A 15,414-nucleotide genomic window follows, 5' to 3' on the forward strand; every position below is an offset into this window, starting at 1 on the left:
GGCTACAAAGTGAGCTTAAGGCCAGCCTGAACTGCATAGCGAGACCCTGTCTCAAAAAGACAAAAAAAAAAAAAAAGTAAGTAAAATTTAGTCATAATGTATGATATATTATAGTCCAAAAGTAATCATTTCGGGACCAGGGATATAGCTCAAAGGCACAGTGCCTGCCGGGCAACCACAGGGTCCTGAATTTGACTCCGAGTACCAAAACAAAAAAGTAATCATGTCCAAATATCATTTCTTTCAGATATGAAGGGTTGAACATAACTAAACTGCATGATGGACCATGTGTAAGTAAAGTCACTTTACTTTTATTTTTAGTAGTAAACCAGATACAGTTAAGAGCTCATTGCTGTTGATGACTAAATGTTTCATTATGAAAAATTTCCAGCATACATAAAAGTCAAGATAGTAACATAATGATATAGTCAACATTTGTGAAGTTTTTCCCACTTTTCGTTTTGTTTTGTTTTGCTTTTTAGCAAGGTCTCGCTATGTAGTTCAGGCTGGTCTTGACCTCCTGGTGATCCTCCTGCCTCAGCCTCCCAAATGAGTGTGCCACCACACCCCACATTGCCACTATTACACCTGCTTAGCTCTTGTCATGCTCTAATGCCTACTTCCTGTCCGGAATTTCCCAACCACCTCAAAAGTAACATCTAGGGAGATTGTCTTTTGGCCCGGTCACTCAGCAGCAGGGACATTCTTAGCCTGTCCCTCACCTGCTGCCCCCAAAGCCTGAGAGGGACAGGAGACCCCAATCCACATGGAGAACCAGGTGTAGTTGTTTGTGTCCTTGAACTTAGGGTGCTGGGCCCAAAGCGAGAACGCAGCCGGTGCCCTCACGCTCGCTGGACAGGGAGCGGCAGCAGGACTGGGACAAGTCATCGGACACGAGAAAACAGGTAAAATAGGACAGTTCTGTAATTTGTAGTAATCTTATGACAATATTTCTGACACCATCTCCATGACAAGCTCACAAGCCCCATGTGAATTTGGGGGGGAGGGTTTGGTTTATTCTTTTTTGATTTTGGTTTTGGTTTTGGTTATGGTTATGGTTTTTTGAGACAGGGTCTCGCTATGTGGCCAGGATGTCTAACTCACGGTGTTCCTCCTGCCTCAGCTTCCTCCTCCTCAGCCTCAGTGCTGGGATGCCGGGCGTGCAGCACCACGCCCGGCCCCATGTAACTTAGACCGCACAATCACCCACCCCTGTGCAGTCCACTGGAGTGCCCTGCCCGTCCCAGGAAGAGAAGTCCTCCGGACATTGTGTGCTTCAGCTCGGTCACTGTGCAGAGACCTCGGGTGATGTCCACCTGGGTCAGATCCTGCCAAGCTGAGCTGATTCGCAGCAAGCCCTACGGAGCTACCCCTCTTCCACCAGGGCCGCCCCGAAATCCACAGCCCCGTCAGTGTGCTCCCGGCTGTCTGGTTCCACAGGGCGGCATCACAGTGCAGCAAGGCTGACCGGGCTGAAGCAAGGATGCGTTGGTGGGGAGAGGGCTCCGAGGGACGTGGGCGGGGGGGACGGGACGGGGACACTGCACAGCCGCGGAGATGGAGGAGCTGTCCGAGGGCAGAAGCTGGCTATGTAACGTTCATTAGTACGCATCGGCAGCACACAGTGGTCCCTTCATTGGTTTCCTGTTTTAAGATGAGGTCCCGCTGTGTAGGCCAGGCTGGCCTGGAACGCCTAGCATTCCTCCTGCCTCATCCTCCCTGGGATGACAGGCATGCGCCACTTCACCCAGCTTCATGGGGAGTTGGTACGTGGTCTTAACACATCATTCTTCTCACTTCCCCTTCACCTCCCTACGGCTTCCAGTTATCTTTTTTTTTTTTTTTTTTTTTTCCAATTTTCTCCCCCGCCAAAAAAAGGCCAGGTTAGGTATGGTGGTGCACACCTATAATCCCAGCACTGAGGCAGGAGGATTGTTGTGAGTCTGACACCAGCCTGGGCCATAAAATGAGTTCAAAAGCAACCTGAACTCATGGTGAGACCCTGTCTCAAAAAGACAAAAAAAATACGTACATATATACATACATACATACATAAAAAGGGGAAGACTTCTCTACAGTATTGTGTTGGGACCTCAACAGTTTGTATAAGACAAAGATGCATTTTACTCATTTATTTCAAATGCAAACATTAACTACACGATAAATATGGAAAATTAAGTAGAGGGGATCACCCCCAAATTTTACTAGAGTACAGTTCTACCTTTCTACCAAGGCACCAATGAAATTGTTGGCAATTTTGGGTTTTTTTGGAGACAGGGTCTTGCTATGTACCTCAGGCTGGCCTTAAACTCACTGTGTAGCCCAGGCTGGCCTAAAACTTGTGGCGATCCTCCTGCCTCAGCCTCCACAGTGCTAGGATTACTGGCGTGCACCACCATGCCCAGCAAACTATTGGTAAATCTATGTTGTTTTTATAAAGTGATACAAGAAATTCTGAAGCCAAGGATTTATAGAGGTTAAGAATGTAGACCAACCTCAAAGTGGTAACGCAGGCCTGTGATCCAACACTCTGGGAGGCTGAGGCAGGAGAACTGCAAGTTCCAAATCCAGCCTGGGCAACTGAACAGTTGAGCAAGATCCTATCTCAAAATTTTTTAAAAACAGTAATTTTTTTAAAAGGCTGTGGATGCAGCTCAGAGCAGAGACCCTGGTTTCAGTCCCCACTACACACAAAAAAAGCCCACTACCAGGCTTTTGGGGTGCTCACCTCTTGGTTTCTAGGTTTTCTAACCTCAAACAGTGAATGAGACAAACAAAAATAGTGACGTTTATTTGAAAAAGTACAAGTGAAGAAGGGTAAGGGAGAAACTGGCTCTGCAGAGTGAACTTGGGCCAGATGAAAGAAGGAAAAAGAAGTACTCCCTGAGGACGGATCTCCGTCCTCTCATATCATCCACACCTGCGGGAGATCTTCTACACAGCACTGAGAGGCGGCAGTGGGTAGATTCTAGGACCCCACTGCACCTCCTTTCCAGCCAATCTGAGCTGCGCCCCATCTCCTGTTAGCCAGCCATGGTGCCGCACACCTGTGATCCCAGCCCCGGAGAGACTGAGGCAGGGGGATTGCTGGAAGTCCTAGCAGACCGGGCTGTAAAATGAGTTCAAGGGCAACCCGTGCTGCGTTGTGAGACCCTGACTCAAACAAACAAGCAAAAAAAACCCCTAAAGCTGGGACTGTTGGCTCACATCTGTGGTCCCAGCAGGCTGAGGCAGGAAGATCACAAGTTTGAGCCCAATGTTGGCAAGTTAGTGACTTAGCAAAGCCCTGTCTCAAAATGAAATAGAAAAGGTCCTGGGATGTAGCTCAGTGCAAAGGCCCTGGGTTCAATCTCCAGTACCAAAACAGACAATAAAAAACAAGAAACCAACAACACAAACCATTGAATTCATGTAAAGAGAAAGTGAATGAATGAATGAATGAATGAATGGGTGGGTGGGTGGGTGGGTAAGGGCTTCTCCCCAGGGCCTGGCACCAAAGCAGCATTGAAACTCTGGTTTTGACAAGATCGCAAAGCGAAGACCAGGCCGAGTCTCAGGAGAGCAACAAGGACTGCCGGGGGCTGCTCCGGGTGCCCTGCCTGTGTCACCTGCCCGGTCCCCCCGGCCCCCCGGGGGCATTGTGGCCTCCTGGCTACAGAAGCAGAGGCGCAGAGGCCCTGGAACCAGTCCTGTGCAGAGGCTGGGGCCTGGCACCCGATTCTGGCCTGGGCCTCAGCAGCCCCTCGTGCCTCCGCCGCTGGCCTGGTCCCCCAGGCCTCTTCTTTCCCCGGGGCCCTCGGCACCCCACCCCGCCTCCTGCCTCTGCCCCTGCTCCCTCCCCCGTGGCCCCTGATGTCTGGAGCCACCTTCACAGGAGAACACCCCCGCGCTTCCTCTCTCAGCGGACGCTTCTCCTGCAGGAAACCGCCCGAACCTCGCAGGAAGAGCCCGAAAGTTCCCGGGTCCCGGGTCCCGAGGGCCAGGCGCAGCCTGCGTCTGCTCCACAAGAGGCGGCCGCTGGTGCTGGGGGCAACCGCGCGGATCCGGCGCCGGGGTTTCTTCTTCAGTAAACTGTCTCAGCAGAAAGCCTGGTGGCGAACGCGTAGCTTTTGTCGCGGCGAACCGGGGCCCTAAACTAAGCGCCGTAATGAACTGAAGGGCGGGAAAGGAGGGAGAAGGGGACAGGAAGCTGCCCCACCCCAGGGGAAGGGGCTTTGGAAAGGGCGGGACCGCGGGCCCTTGTCCCTGGCCTCGCTTACAGGGTGGCAGCGTCACCTCTGGTCCCGGGGCGGGGGACCAAAGGACGGCGCGTTCGTGGGACGAGCCCCGCGGCTCCGCTGTCCCGCAGCCCCCGGATCAGGAGCTCAGCCGCGATGATACGTCAGAGGGACAAAGCTTACGGGGAGGAAGGCGCTTTATCTGTAAAGACGACAGAGAAGGGACCAGGGCGGGACTCCGGAGGATGGGGGACCCTGGCCCTTTGCCCCTGGCTGAAGCTCGGGGCTCCCCCACGGGAATGGGCCCCCCTTCCCGCGGCTCTGCCTAACGAGGTCCCTTCCGGGGGTCTGCGCGCAGCTTCTGTCCGTCTGTGTGCTTGTCCTTGACCTACTTGTCAGGGCCTTGTCTTTGGGGTGGGCAGCGGGTGGGCAAGGGGGTGCGTCCCTCCTAGCGGGCCTAGAGCCGGGCAGGGCAGAGGACGCTGCTGCAGCTGCGGGTGCGCGATGCGCGATGCGCCGACTCGGGAGAGGACTACAGAGCGAGCCCAGGGCGAATCCCTGCGCCGCCGGCCAGCCCCGCCCCTGCTCCCGCACCCTGGCGCGGGCGGGGCGCGGTGTCCGCGTTTGCGCTTGGCCCTGCGTCCTGCCTGTGCAAGCCCCGAGGCCACCGCTGCCGCCCCTCAGCTGACTTCTTGCCTTTTCTCTACCCCACCCTTGACCTGCTCCCCTGGGCAATTCTTCTGATGAAGTTTGCTTTTAACCCCTTCTGGTCAGGACTAGCTCCAAGACCTAACGAGGCCTCTGTTCTATTTTTTCCCCTATCTACAGACCTCTGACCCTCCGAAAGGGACCCCTGCCCCTACCTGGAACCCGCCCTCACCCAGTGCCTCCCCGGCCTGTCCTTGGTTAGGCTGGGCCCTTTCCTACTGGAGCATTTCTTTTGCTGGGCGTTGGGGAACTTTTTTGTACCTGTTTGCTTATCTGTCCTCGACATCCGGGCCTTTTCTCTGGGATGAGCAGTGGCTGGTTCGGAGGGGCTTCCTAGGAGGTTTGCTTGGAGTTAGTAGAGGGATGTGTGGGCATCTACTGTAGTAAAGCAGGGACCCTAGAGTGAATATATAGATCTCTAGAACAGACATACAGCTGTGTATGTGTGTGCACAGGACTGAGTGCAGGCTAAGAGCTCTCCCCAAAGTCAGTCACCCCTCCCCCTGCCCCCGGAGTCCCAACCTTCTACTGGAGCTGGAGTATTTCGTTGTTGTTTCTTGAGACAAGGTCTCTCTATGCAATTCATGCTGGCCTTAAACTCACTATAGAGGCCAGGCTGGCCTCCAACTCGATCCCTCAACAGGGATCCTCCTGTCTCAGCTTCCCATGTGCTGGGATTACAGGTGTGCACATGCCCAGCAGTTCACATTGTCTATTTCTGTTTAGATCTTCAAAGGTTATTTTGAATTTCTATATTTTACTTCCTATAATACCATCACACATAGCATTTTGTTTTGTTTTGAGACAGGGTCTCGCTATGCAGTTCAGGCTGGCCTTGAACTCGCTATATATCCCAGGCTGGCCTCCAACTCACAGCGATCCTCCTGCCTCAGCCTCCCGAGTGCTGGGATTACAGGCGTGCGCCACCACGCCCGGCCAGAAAACACTTTCATCACCCCTAACCTGTGACCAGCTTACTGGTCACACCTGTTACAACGGACCCCTCCCCGTTCCTAAAGTCACCATAGTATCCATGAATCACACTCCATACCAGAGGGCCCCTCGACTTCTCATCTCCTACGCAAGACTGCCTCAGGTACCCCATCCGCACCCCGACGCCAGGAGAGCCCATCCGCACCCTACAGAGCCTGGCCCTGATCGGATCCGCAGCCAACTGGCAGCAAACCCACGCCTTTTCCGGTTTGGGCGGGGGGGGGGCGGGGGGGGCATAATTGCTAGGCAACCGTGAGAGGCCCCTTTGAAGGGCTGCCCGACCGAACGCCTGAAGGACCCCTACAGGCCGTGCAGGCTGACCAGCGCGGTGCCTGTTGGCCCGGAGACGTAGTAGTAACCCGGAACGTGGGACCCGCGGGCTTTGTCCCGGGATACCGGGGTCGGGCGTCACGCAGCTAAGGCCTGGAGAAGGAGTCGGGGCGGGGCGGGAGCCTGGGCGTGCAGGCGTGGCCGCAGGTGGAGCGGAAGGGCCCGAGTCCTCGCCTAGCGGGGGGTCTTGGGGCCCCGGGGGGTGGCCCCTGGGGACGGCGCGGGCAAGTCGGGGTCTCGCTACGCAGTTCAGGCTGGCCTAGAACTCACTATGTAGCCCAGGCTGGCCTCGAGCTCACAGCGATCCTCCTGCCTCAGCCTCCCACATGCTGGGCTTACAGGCCACCACGGCAGACCGTGAGACCCAGTCTGTACTCCCGCAGAGGCGATCAATTAATTCGCATTGTGAATAGAGCTTCAGAGTTGGAAAGAGCTCAGATTTTTAGTTCAGCCATGACTGCATGGTCGCGCATGCCTGTAATCCTAGCGGGCTGGGAGGCAGACGGGCAGGAGGATTGCAAGTTTGAGCTCAGCCTGGGCAATTTAAACAATTTAGGGAGACACTGCCTCAAAAAAATTTTTTTTTAATTTTTTAAGGGCTGGGATGTAGCTCAATGAAAAAAAACTCTTGGGTTCAATCACTGGTTCCATTTTTTAAAAAACCCTAATATAGTTTATAGGATAATTTTATGTTTGCTACATCTTCCCATGAGTATTTATTGCGCTGTTACACCTTGTTAGACGCCAGGAGGACAGACTAGAAGATTATATGGTATATCATTCCGCTGGTCAGTGAAACTGGTTGAGCTCCAGGGTACCAGGCACTTTTTCTGCTGCTACACACGGAATAGGGCCTGACCCGGCCCTGACCGGAATCTTCGGGCCTGGCCCCTGAGGACAGCTGAGTATACTGACAGCTTCAATCTGGGCAAGGGGGATCCTGCCCCATCCAAAATCTTAGATCAGCGATGGCGTGGATCCAGCAGATGAACTGGCGTCCTGCTTATTTGGGGGTTTGGTTTGGTTTGATTTGGTTTGGTTTTTTGAGGTAAACCAGACTAAGCCATGCAGTCATGGCTAAACTAAGAATTTGAAGTCTCTTCCAACTAGGAAACTATTCACATGTGAAAAATTGATCACCTCTGCAGGAGTAAAGACTAGATCTTGTGGCCAGCCATCTTGCTGTGTAGCCCAGGCTGGCCTCAAACTCAGTGATCTTCCTGCCTCAGCCTCCCAGAATCACAGATGTGTGTTACCACACCTCGCTGTTTAAACTTAAATTTTGCTTGAGCGGTCAACGCTTATGGCCCTACAGTGGCACCAACCTGACCCTGCTCCTCGCTGCAATCCCAGGAAACACCCTCGGGGCCCCCTTGGCTGTAGCTGTGAGGTGCCCTATGCCGTGTGCATGGCAGGCGGGGCGGCGGGGAGGGAGTGCTGTCTGCCTTGCACAGCTGCTCGGCTTCCAAGTGGCTCTGTGGGTCCCTAACCCCACTCTCCTCTGGTGGCAGGGGTGACATGACCTCCGCACTGCGAAGGCCCCAGGTGCTCCAGCTCACCCTGGCCCTGATCAAGCCGGATGCGGTGGCCCACCCACTGATTCTGGAGGTAAGGCCCGGCCCAGCCTCCAAGGTCGGCCCTGGGCATGGCTAATCAGGTCCACTGGTGACCGACAGCACTTCCGGGGCCGCTCCACAGCCGAGCGGGCGTGGACTCTGGCCCTGGGAGACCGGAAGTCCCTTGGAGACCTGAGCGGATCGCAGATCTAAGAAAGGACCTGGTAGAGTTTGTAAAGGCCAGTGCACTGCTGCAAGCGCCAGGCCACTCCCCAGGCTCCTGTCTGCCGTGTCTGGGGAGGAATCCACCTCCAGCTTGGGCGCCCATCGGCTGCGGTTTGGGCCACTTCCTGTGGTGACAGGGCCCAGTCCCCATCCGCTTGCTGGCCTCGGCTCGGGTAGGCCTTGCACACGGTCCCTGGAGACCTTGCACGCTCATCATCACATAGCTCACTCTGTCCTCCCGACGGAGACAGCGCACCGAGACCTCATGCTCTGTCCCCAGCCAGGGGGTGCGTGCAGGAGAAAGGGTCACCGGATTCATGAGCCTCACCTGCCTAAGCTCCCTTCCGATCACAGCCAGCTGATTAGGGGCCTTCTTTGCATCTGCGGAGTCCCTGCTGTTAGATATGCGATGTCACGTGATCGTACAGTACCATTCCCAGTCCTGGGCCTCAGGGTGGGAAAGCAGGGCTGTTGATGAATGCTTGGAGGTCCTTCGTGGCGCATGAAATGATGAGAATGAGCCACACTGGGGTGGACTGGACATTGACATTGAATTAGACAAGAGGAGGGCAGAATGACAGAACCTCAGTGAACACTAATACTCAGGAAATGAAGCCAGGCGTGGTGGCACTGGGAGGCTGAGGCAGGAGGATCACCAAAAATTTTAAAAGAGGCTACATAGTGAGTTCAAGGCCAGCCTGTGCCCTGTATAGTGAGACCCTGTCTCAAAAAAGAGAAAAGAAGAAAGCAATGTTTCTGACAGAGACAGAGTGGGAAGGGCCGTTGTAGGCCCTGCCTGCTGTGGGTTGGTAAATTTCTGAGTGCCCAGTATGGCACAGAGGAGAGCAGAAGGGTCTGGTCTGTAATGGTGGGCTGGGCGGGGCAAGACGCAGGCAGTGGAAGGAGAGGCTGAGGCAGGTGGGTTTCAGGTACAGGAGTCCAGGCTTGCTGGATCCAGAGAATAGGAAGCAAAGGGCAGGGAAAGGCAGGCTTGGATGCTGCATTAAAGTGGTTGCGCCTCTGGCCGGTGTGGTATGTGCATACAGTGGTTTTTTTTGAGGCAAGGTCTCGCTATGCAGTTCAGGCTACCTTGAACTCACTTTGTAGCCCAGGCTGGCCTCGAACTCACAGCGATCCTCCTGCCTCAGCCTCCCGAGTGCTGGGTACACCAGCATGCACGGCTCCTACTGCTTTTCTGATTGATCAAGTGTGGCGGTTGGAAGAGAAAGAGGAGCTCCAGGCGGGACCCCCTCAGACTTCTGTGGTGGCCTGAGTGCTGGATCCTGTGGGCTCAAGGGGCATGAGTAGCCCCCCTGTCACCTCTCCCCGAGGTTCGCACATGCTGTGAGTGAGGGCTGGGACCCCCGCTGTCCCCCTGACGTGCAGCGGGCCCCTCCTCCAGCTGTGCCCCGAGGGGGCCTCGGCTGACTCTGCCTCCCGTGCTGTCCGCCAGGCCATTCACCAGCAGATCCTGAGCCACAAGTTCCTGATCGTGCGCTCGCGGGAGCTGCTCTGGAGGAGGGAGGACTGCCGCAGCTTCTACCGGGAGCACGAGGGTAGGACCCGGCTGTGAGGGCCAGAGCCCGGCTCCAGAGTCTCGGTTTAGACCGAACTTTGCGTGAGCGTCAGTATTTTCTTTTCCTGGGAAGGTTGGGTCTCAGTCCCAACCCGAAGCTTCATTTTTGGTCCAGCAGTGCACACCGTGAAGGTCTGCTCCGTCAGACCTTTCCCTGGTGCCGTTATTTCCTTCATTCTCCCACCGACCTTCGAGGCAGGAGCTGGCACCGCCTGTACCTGTCAGGAAACCCAGTGAGGGAGGTTGGTGACTTAGTTCATGATCTGAGTAGTGACTCAGCCAGAACTGCTCAGGTTGCCCGCGTCAGAGCGTGGCTGGAGACCCAGGGGTGTCCGGCTGCGGGTCCCCACTGTTCCCTCTGAAGCGGTGTTTGCTGCTCCAGCCGGGGAGTAGCACTGTCTGATGAGGTCCTCTTCCTTTGCAGGGCGTTTCTTCTACCAGCGCCTGGTGGAGTTCATGGCCAGGTACTCCTCACTTTGGGGGATCGTCTGTCCTCTCCGCTCGGTGTGGTCCCGATCGGTGCCGAGTCTGAAGAAACGTGGCCCAGGCTCTGACCCGGCTGCCAGGGGCCCCTGTTGTGGTTGCGGTACCAGTGACTGTAGAAGAGTGTACCAGAGCGTTGCCTAGCGCCCCTGATGATCTCTGGCCCCTGTTTGCACCAGCGGCGGCCCTCTGTCACCTGCTCTGGGACACAGACACACAGGGCCCGCTGTCCCAGGCCGGCGGCCGGCCCCTAACGTGCTCCTCTTCCTCGCAGCGGGCCCATCCGGGCCTACATCCTTGCGCACAAGGACGCCATCCAGCTCTGGAGGACACTGATGGGACCCACCAGAGTGTTTCGAGCTCAGCACACAGCCCCGGACTCCATCCGTGGGAGTTTGGGGCTCACTGACACCCGAAACACCACACACGGCTCAGGTCAGTCTTCCTCCAGCAGCCGGACGAGGGATGGAGCCGGGTGAGGTGGCGCAGGCCTGTGATCCTAGCACTCTGGGAGGCTGAGGCAGGAGGATTTGAGCCCATCCTGAGTGACTTACTAACATTGTGAGACCCTGTCTCAAAATTAAAAAAATAAAGTAAGAATTGGAGATACAGCTCAGTGCAGAGGCCCTGGGTTCAACTCCCGGTACTACAAAAAGAAAGAAAAGGTCTTGGGTTTGGAGGGAGGGCTGCACAGTAAGGTCGACAGCCAGGTTCCTCCGTCGAGGTTTCGGGCCTCCAGAGCCACCTTGCTGGCGGGGACCTGGGCTTTCTCCAGCCGGCCCAGGCCAGAGCTGGGGCAGGGAGGAGGCCGGGTCCTGGCCCCGCGGTGCCTCCCTCCCCAACCCGCACACCCTCCACCTCCCCCAGACTCCGCAGCGTCGGCCAGCAGGGAGATCGCGGCCTTCTTCCCCGACTTCAGTGAGCGGCGCTGGTACGAGGAGGAGGAGCCCCGGCTGCGCCTCGGCCCTGTGCGCTACAGTCCTGAGGGCGGCGTCCACCGTGCGGCCGGAGCAGGCCCGGGCCAGCCCCGGAGGCCTGGTAGCAGCAGCGACGCGTGCTAACAGCAGCGACACCAGCCTGAGGCGGAGCAGGAAGCCTGGGCTGGTGGTGTCATCCCTGCCTGGCGCCACCCCACCGCCCAGGGGGTCTGGCTCGTCTCGGCCCGCCCTCCGGGACCTGGTTCTTCACCTACCTCTTCACTGCAACATTCCTGGTGCCTAAAAAGGAGGGCTTCTCTTTGGCTGAGAGAGAGTTACTTCTTCCTCAAGGACTTGCCCAGAGACAGCAACTCCAGAAGCGCCTTCTGGTCCATCTTCCTTAATAAAGTCAGTGTCCACAGGGGAGGTGGGGCACACCTGTCATCCCAGCACGTGGGAGGCTGAGGCAGGAAGATTGCCATGAGTTCGAGGCCAGCCTGGGCTATATAGCAAGACCCTGTCTCACCCATCCAAAAGCAAAAAAAATGTAGTTGCTTAAAACTGATTTTTCTTCCTGCGTCTGTGGGACAGCGGGCAGCTGTGCCGGTTCTCATGCGCATGCACGTGTGAATGCGTCCACCGGGCCTCACGTGGAATTTTGTCCTGTGCTGAGTGACAGCACTGTTGATTCAGGACTGCAGGAGGGCGGACGCCATTCCGGGTACGCCGCTTGCTCTGTGCCACGGCCTCTAATGTCTCCTGTCCAAAGCAGGTCTCGTGGCCCAGCCTGAGTCCCTGTGGGTGGGGACACAGGGCAGCATGGATCCCGGAGGTGAGTCACTGCGCTCCCGTGTTGGGAGGTCCCCTGGTGCAAGGCCTGTCCCCGAACGCCAGGGCCAAAGCGGCGTCGGACTGCTGCCTGTGTTCGCCGTGCAAGGCCTGGCGCCCGGTGCCTTCTGCCGGACTCTGAGGCCCCCGCTGGGCACTGGGCGCTCATCTCCTCCCGCGATGATGCCACAGGAGGTGCCGCTTCCCGGCAGCCGCCCCCCGGGTAGCTGGCCTCCCTCTCCCGGCCGCTGTGGTGGTCAGCCTCCGCCGCAGCCACCCTTCCCCTCTGCGTCCTTCCTCCTCGGGACTCGGACCCGCGTGGCGCCTGCTGTCTTTGGACACGTTTGTCACCTCCTCCTCTCGGCTGAGTCTTGGTCCTCGTCTCCGCACGGCCAGGCCCACATCGGTGCCTGCCCGATGGCTCACCCCGTTCTCAGAGCCGGCTCACCCCACTTCCTCAGATCCCACACTCCTCCCACCCCCAGGGGGCCGCTCTTGCCAAGGTCACAAGGCCATTGCCGAGGCCCAAGATCCAAGCTGAGGCCCAATTCCAGGTCCAGTCTTTAAACCTTCAATTATTCCAAGGTCCACATTAAATCCATGTTTTGAATCCAGGTTCAATACCCAGTACTGAGGTAGGCATGGTGGGGCACACCTATAATCCCAGCATTCGGGAGGCTGAGACAGGAGGGTCAACACAAGTTCAAGGCCAGCCTGAATGACACCAAGACCCTGTCTCAAACAAAAATGGCCACAGCTGAAAATCTAGTAGTAAACTGAGTTCCACTTCTAAGATCCGAGAACCAGTTGCAGGGTCGCATGTGACCCTTTCCGAGTCACACGCCTCAGAAGCTGAAGTCTGATGTACTAAGGTCCAAACCCAGGACTAAGCCTGGGTCCAAGGGGCATGTCCTGCCAAAGGCCGAGGTCTGGGCCTGACATCGGCCCTGTGTTCCTGTCACCACACAGACTAAGCGCCTGGTCCCGCTTCCTGCTTCGTGCCCAGAGCCCGGTGCAGCGTCTGGAAGACACCACTTCACATCCACTTACGCTGCCCCCAAATCGTATATCGAAATCCTAACCCCAAGTGCAGCTGAATGCGACCTTCTTTGGAAAGTGTGTTTGCAGGTGTGTGTAAGATGGGGTCACCCTGGACAGCGTGAGCCCCTGACGCAGATGAGCGGTGTCCTTCCCCAAGGGAAGCGCAGGCAGACAGGGAGAAGGCCCTCCCAGCGAGAGGCCGCCCAGCAGTGCCTCTGACACCAGGGAAGGCCGCACTGCCGGGAAGCCCTCCGGGTCTGGCATGTCCCCAGAGGGCCCGTGTGTTACCATCCTGGTCCCCGCCTGGTGCTGCTGGGCAGTGGCAGGGCCAGTGGGAGGTCTTCGTGTCACGGGGGGTGTGTGTGTGTGTGTGTGTGTGCTTCAGGGGACCATGAGAGCCCAAACTGCTTTCTGTCCTCTCTTCTGCCTGGCCAGAAAGTGAGCCGGCCTGCTCGGCCGTGCCGGCCTCTCACCACAGCCTGCGGGAAGGGGCTGCCGGTTGGGAGCTGAACTGTCCGACCTTTCCTCATTCTGCGCTGACGCCCCGTTGTATGTGATAGTAACGGAAGCAGACTGACACTGAGACACGAGTTGTTTTGTCACCGCACCCCCCCCAGCCGCTGGCACTTTGTTACAGTGACACGAGCAAACGAATACTGTACGTAAAACCCAAGATCGAGTTTGACAGCCAAGGTCCAGGAACACTCAAGGTTTGCAGCCAAGTTCCAGAAATGAGGTCAGGGCCATGAGCCTGGAAAATGCACCAACCCAAGACTGACTTCTGAGATTGGATTTGAGTCCTCAGATCAGTACCCCAGGTCCAGGTCAAAGCGCAGGGCAAATTGCAAGGACCAAAGGTGCTCACGTCCGCCTCCGGGCGCACCCACTGCACGTCTAGGTGGTCCTCGAAGGGACGCGGCAAAGCCAGGTCCGCACTGCGGGTGCCACGCATACAAGCGCACGTGCGAGGTCCCTGACTGTGACCGAGACGCCTGCGAGGTGTGAGGTCCGGAGGTGAAGGACAGTGCCACAGGGCCTTTCAACAAGCAGACAGCAGTCCCTGCGCAAGGCCAAGGCTCAAGGACCCGGCCCCTGTGTTTTCATTTTGTTGTTTTTCAGAAAGGGAAGAGCCGATCCTTGTTGTCGTTTTGGTGGTACTGGGGACTGAAACCAGGGACGTTCTACCACTGAGCCTCATCCCCAGCCATATATATATTAGGGGGGTGGTGGCTTTTTTTGAGACAGGGTCTCGCTACACAGTTCAGGTTAGCCTTGAACTCCCTATGTAATCCAGGTTGGTCTTGATCTCATGAAGATCCTCCTGCCTCAGCCTCCTGAATGCTGGGATTATAGGCGTGAACTACCATGCTATTTTAGTTACTTTTTTCTCATTGCAGGAACAAAATACCCAATGCCCCAAATTAAGGAAGGAAAGGTTTATTTAGCTCACAGTTTGTGGAGGTTTCAGTCCATAATCAGCTGGCTCCAAGGCAGAGTGACATGGCAGAGGGGCAACAGTTCAAGGGGGCAGAAGACAGCAAAGCAACAAGAGCACGAAGTAGGGAGAGCAAGCCTCATTCCCTCATACTGTAAGCAGGCTACCCTGTCCCCCCTCAGGGCAGATGCAGCACTCACACCGTCTCCCTGCCCTCCGCTTGCACAGGCTCAGGATATTCACAAAGTGAGGGCTCTGGCCCCCTGCTGAGTCCGGTAGTTAAGCTTCTCTAGTTGACACAATGTATCAAGCATTACACATGCCCAGCTTTATGTTCTATTTGGAGGCCAGGTTTCCTGAAGTTACCCAGGCTCCCAGCCCGCCTCTGCCTGCCAAGTAGCTGGGATTGCAGGTCTGCAGCAAACTGTCCAGGTGTAAAGTCAGTCTTTTAATTGATATGGAACTCAAAGGGTCCAAAAGAACCAGAGCAATATTGAAAGAGAAAAAAAGTTAGAGCACTTACACTTTGGAAGCCTGCTACAGACCACAGTAACCAAAACAGTGTGGTACTGGCATAAAGATAGATGTATAGGCCCTTGAAATAAAACTAAAGGTTTAGAAATAAACACCTGCTGGGCGTGGTGGAACACACGTGTAGTCCCAGCAGGCTGGGAAACAGACAAGACTGCAAGTTGGGTCCAGGCTGCTGAAAGAAAGGAAAAAGAAGAGGCCATAAACATGTACGGCCAATTGCTTTTTTCAAAGAGGTTTTCTAGACCATTCAATGGGGGAAAAAAATCATCACTTTAACAAACAGTAGGGGCCGGGGATATAGCTCAGCAGTACAGCGCCTGGCCTGCCTGGCAAGTGCAAGGTCCTGAGTTCAATTCCCAACACACACAAAAAAGGTAGTGGGACACCTCAATAACCACTCACAAAAGAATGAAATTGAACCCCTGCCTCACACCATATATAAAAATTAACTGAAAATATAGCTGGGTGAGGTAGCACATGCTACCAGGCCAGCCTGGGCTGCATAGTGAGTTCAAGGCCAGCCTGAACTACATAGTGAGACCCTGTCTCAAAAAAAAAAAAAAAAAAAAAA

At 55.9% G+C, this 15,414-nt stretch overlaps 2 protein-coding genes and 1 long non-coding RNA gene across 8 annotated transcripts in view; 2 read left to right on the forward strand and 1 right to left on the reverse strand.

Annotated features, from left to right (window-relative positions):
- Positions 1-4,086, forward strand: part of Spink8 (serine peptidase inhibitor, Kazal type 8 (putative)) — a gene marked incomplete in the record, with an annotated part of 15,726 nt that extends 11,640 nt beyond the window's left edge. Inside the window, 3 exon segments of the mRNA XM_013513475.1 lie at positions 248-290; positions 807-905; positions 3,903-4,086. Coding sequence (XP_013368929.1) covers positions 248-290; positions 807-905; positions 3,903-4,070 — 310 coding nt within the window.
- LOC102007021 lies at positions 4,002-6,123 on the reverse strand. Of its 3 annotated transcripts, none has more exons than XR_260748.2 (4): positions 5,977-6,123; positions 4,979-5,258; positions 4,260-4,936; positions 4,002-4,088 (listed from the first exon to the last, which is right to left on the reverse strand). It is a non-coding gene; the product is annotated as an uncharacterized LOC102007021 (long non-coding RNA). The 3 variants fall into 3 exon arrangements; XR_260747.2 differs by having other exon boundaries at positions 4,049-4,135; XR_260746.2 differs by lacking the exon at positions 4,002-4,088 and having other exon boundaries at positions 4,177-4,936.
- Positions 6,124-6,216: 93 nt separating this feature from the next.
- On the forward strand, positions 6,217-11,508 carry Nme6 (NME/NM23 nucleoside diphosphate kinase 6). 4 transcript variants are annotated; one of them, XM_005383380.2, is made up of 6 exons: positions 6,217-6,318; positions 7,760-7,856; positions 9,483-9,585; positions 10,030-10,069; positions 10,363-10,523; positions 10,956-11,508. In XM_005383380.2, the coding sequence occupies exons 2-6, from the start codon at positions 7,767-7,769 to the stop codon at positions 11,147-11,149; spliced, it is 588 nt and encodes a 195-aa protein (XP_005383437.1). In that variant the 5' UTR covers positions 6,217-6,318; positions 7,760-7,766; the 3' UTR covers positions 11,150-11,508. The 4 variants fall into 4 exon arrangements, with proteins under 4 accessions (XP_005383437.1, XP_005383436.1, XP_013368928.1 ...); XM_005383379.2 differs by having other exon boundaries at positions 6,218-6,339; XM_013513474.1 differs by having other exon boundaries at positions 6,218-6,333.
- Positions 11,509-15,414: the final 3,906 nt, after the last annotated feature.

Source organism: Chinchilla lanigera, unplaced genomic scaffold, assembly GCF_000276665.1.
Source record: "Chinchilla lanigera isolate Chin_1 unplaced genomic scaffold, ChiLan1.0 scaffold00019, whole genome shotgun sequence".
NCBI lineage: Eukaryota > Metazoa > Chordata > Mammalia > Rodentia > Chinchillidae > Chinchilla > Chinchilla lanigera.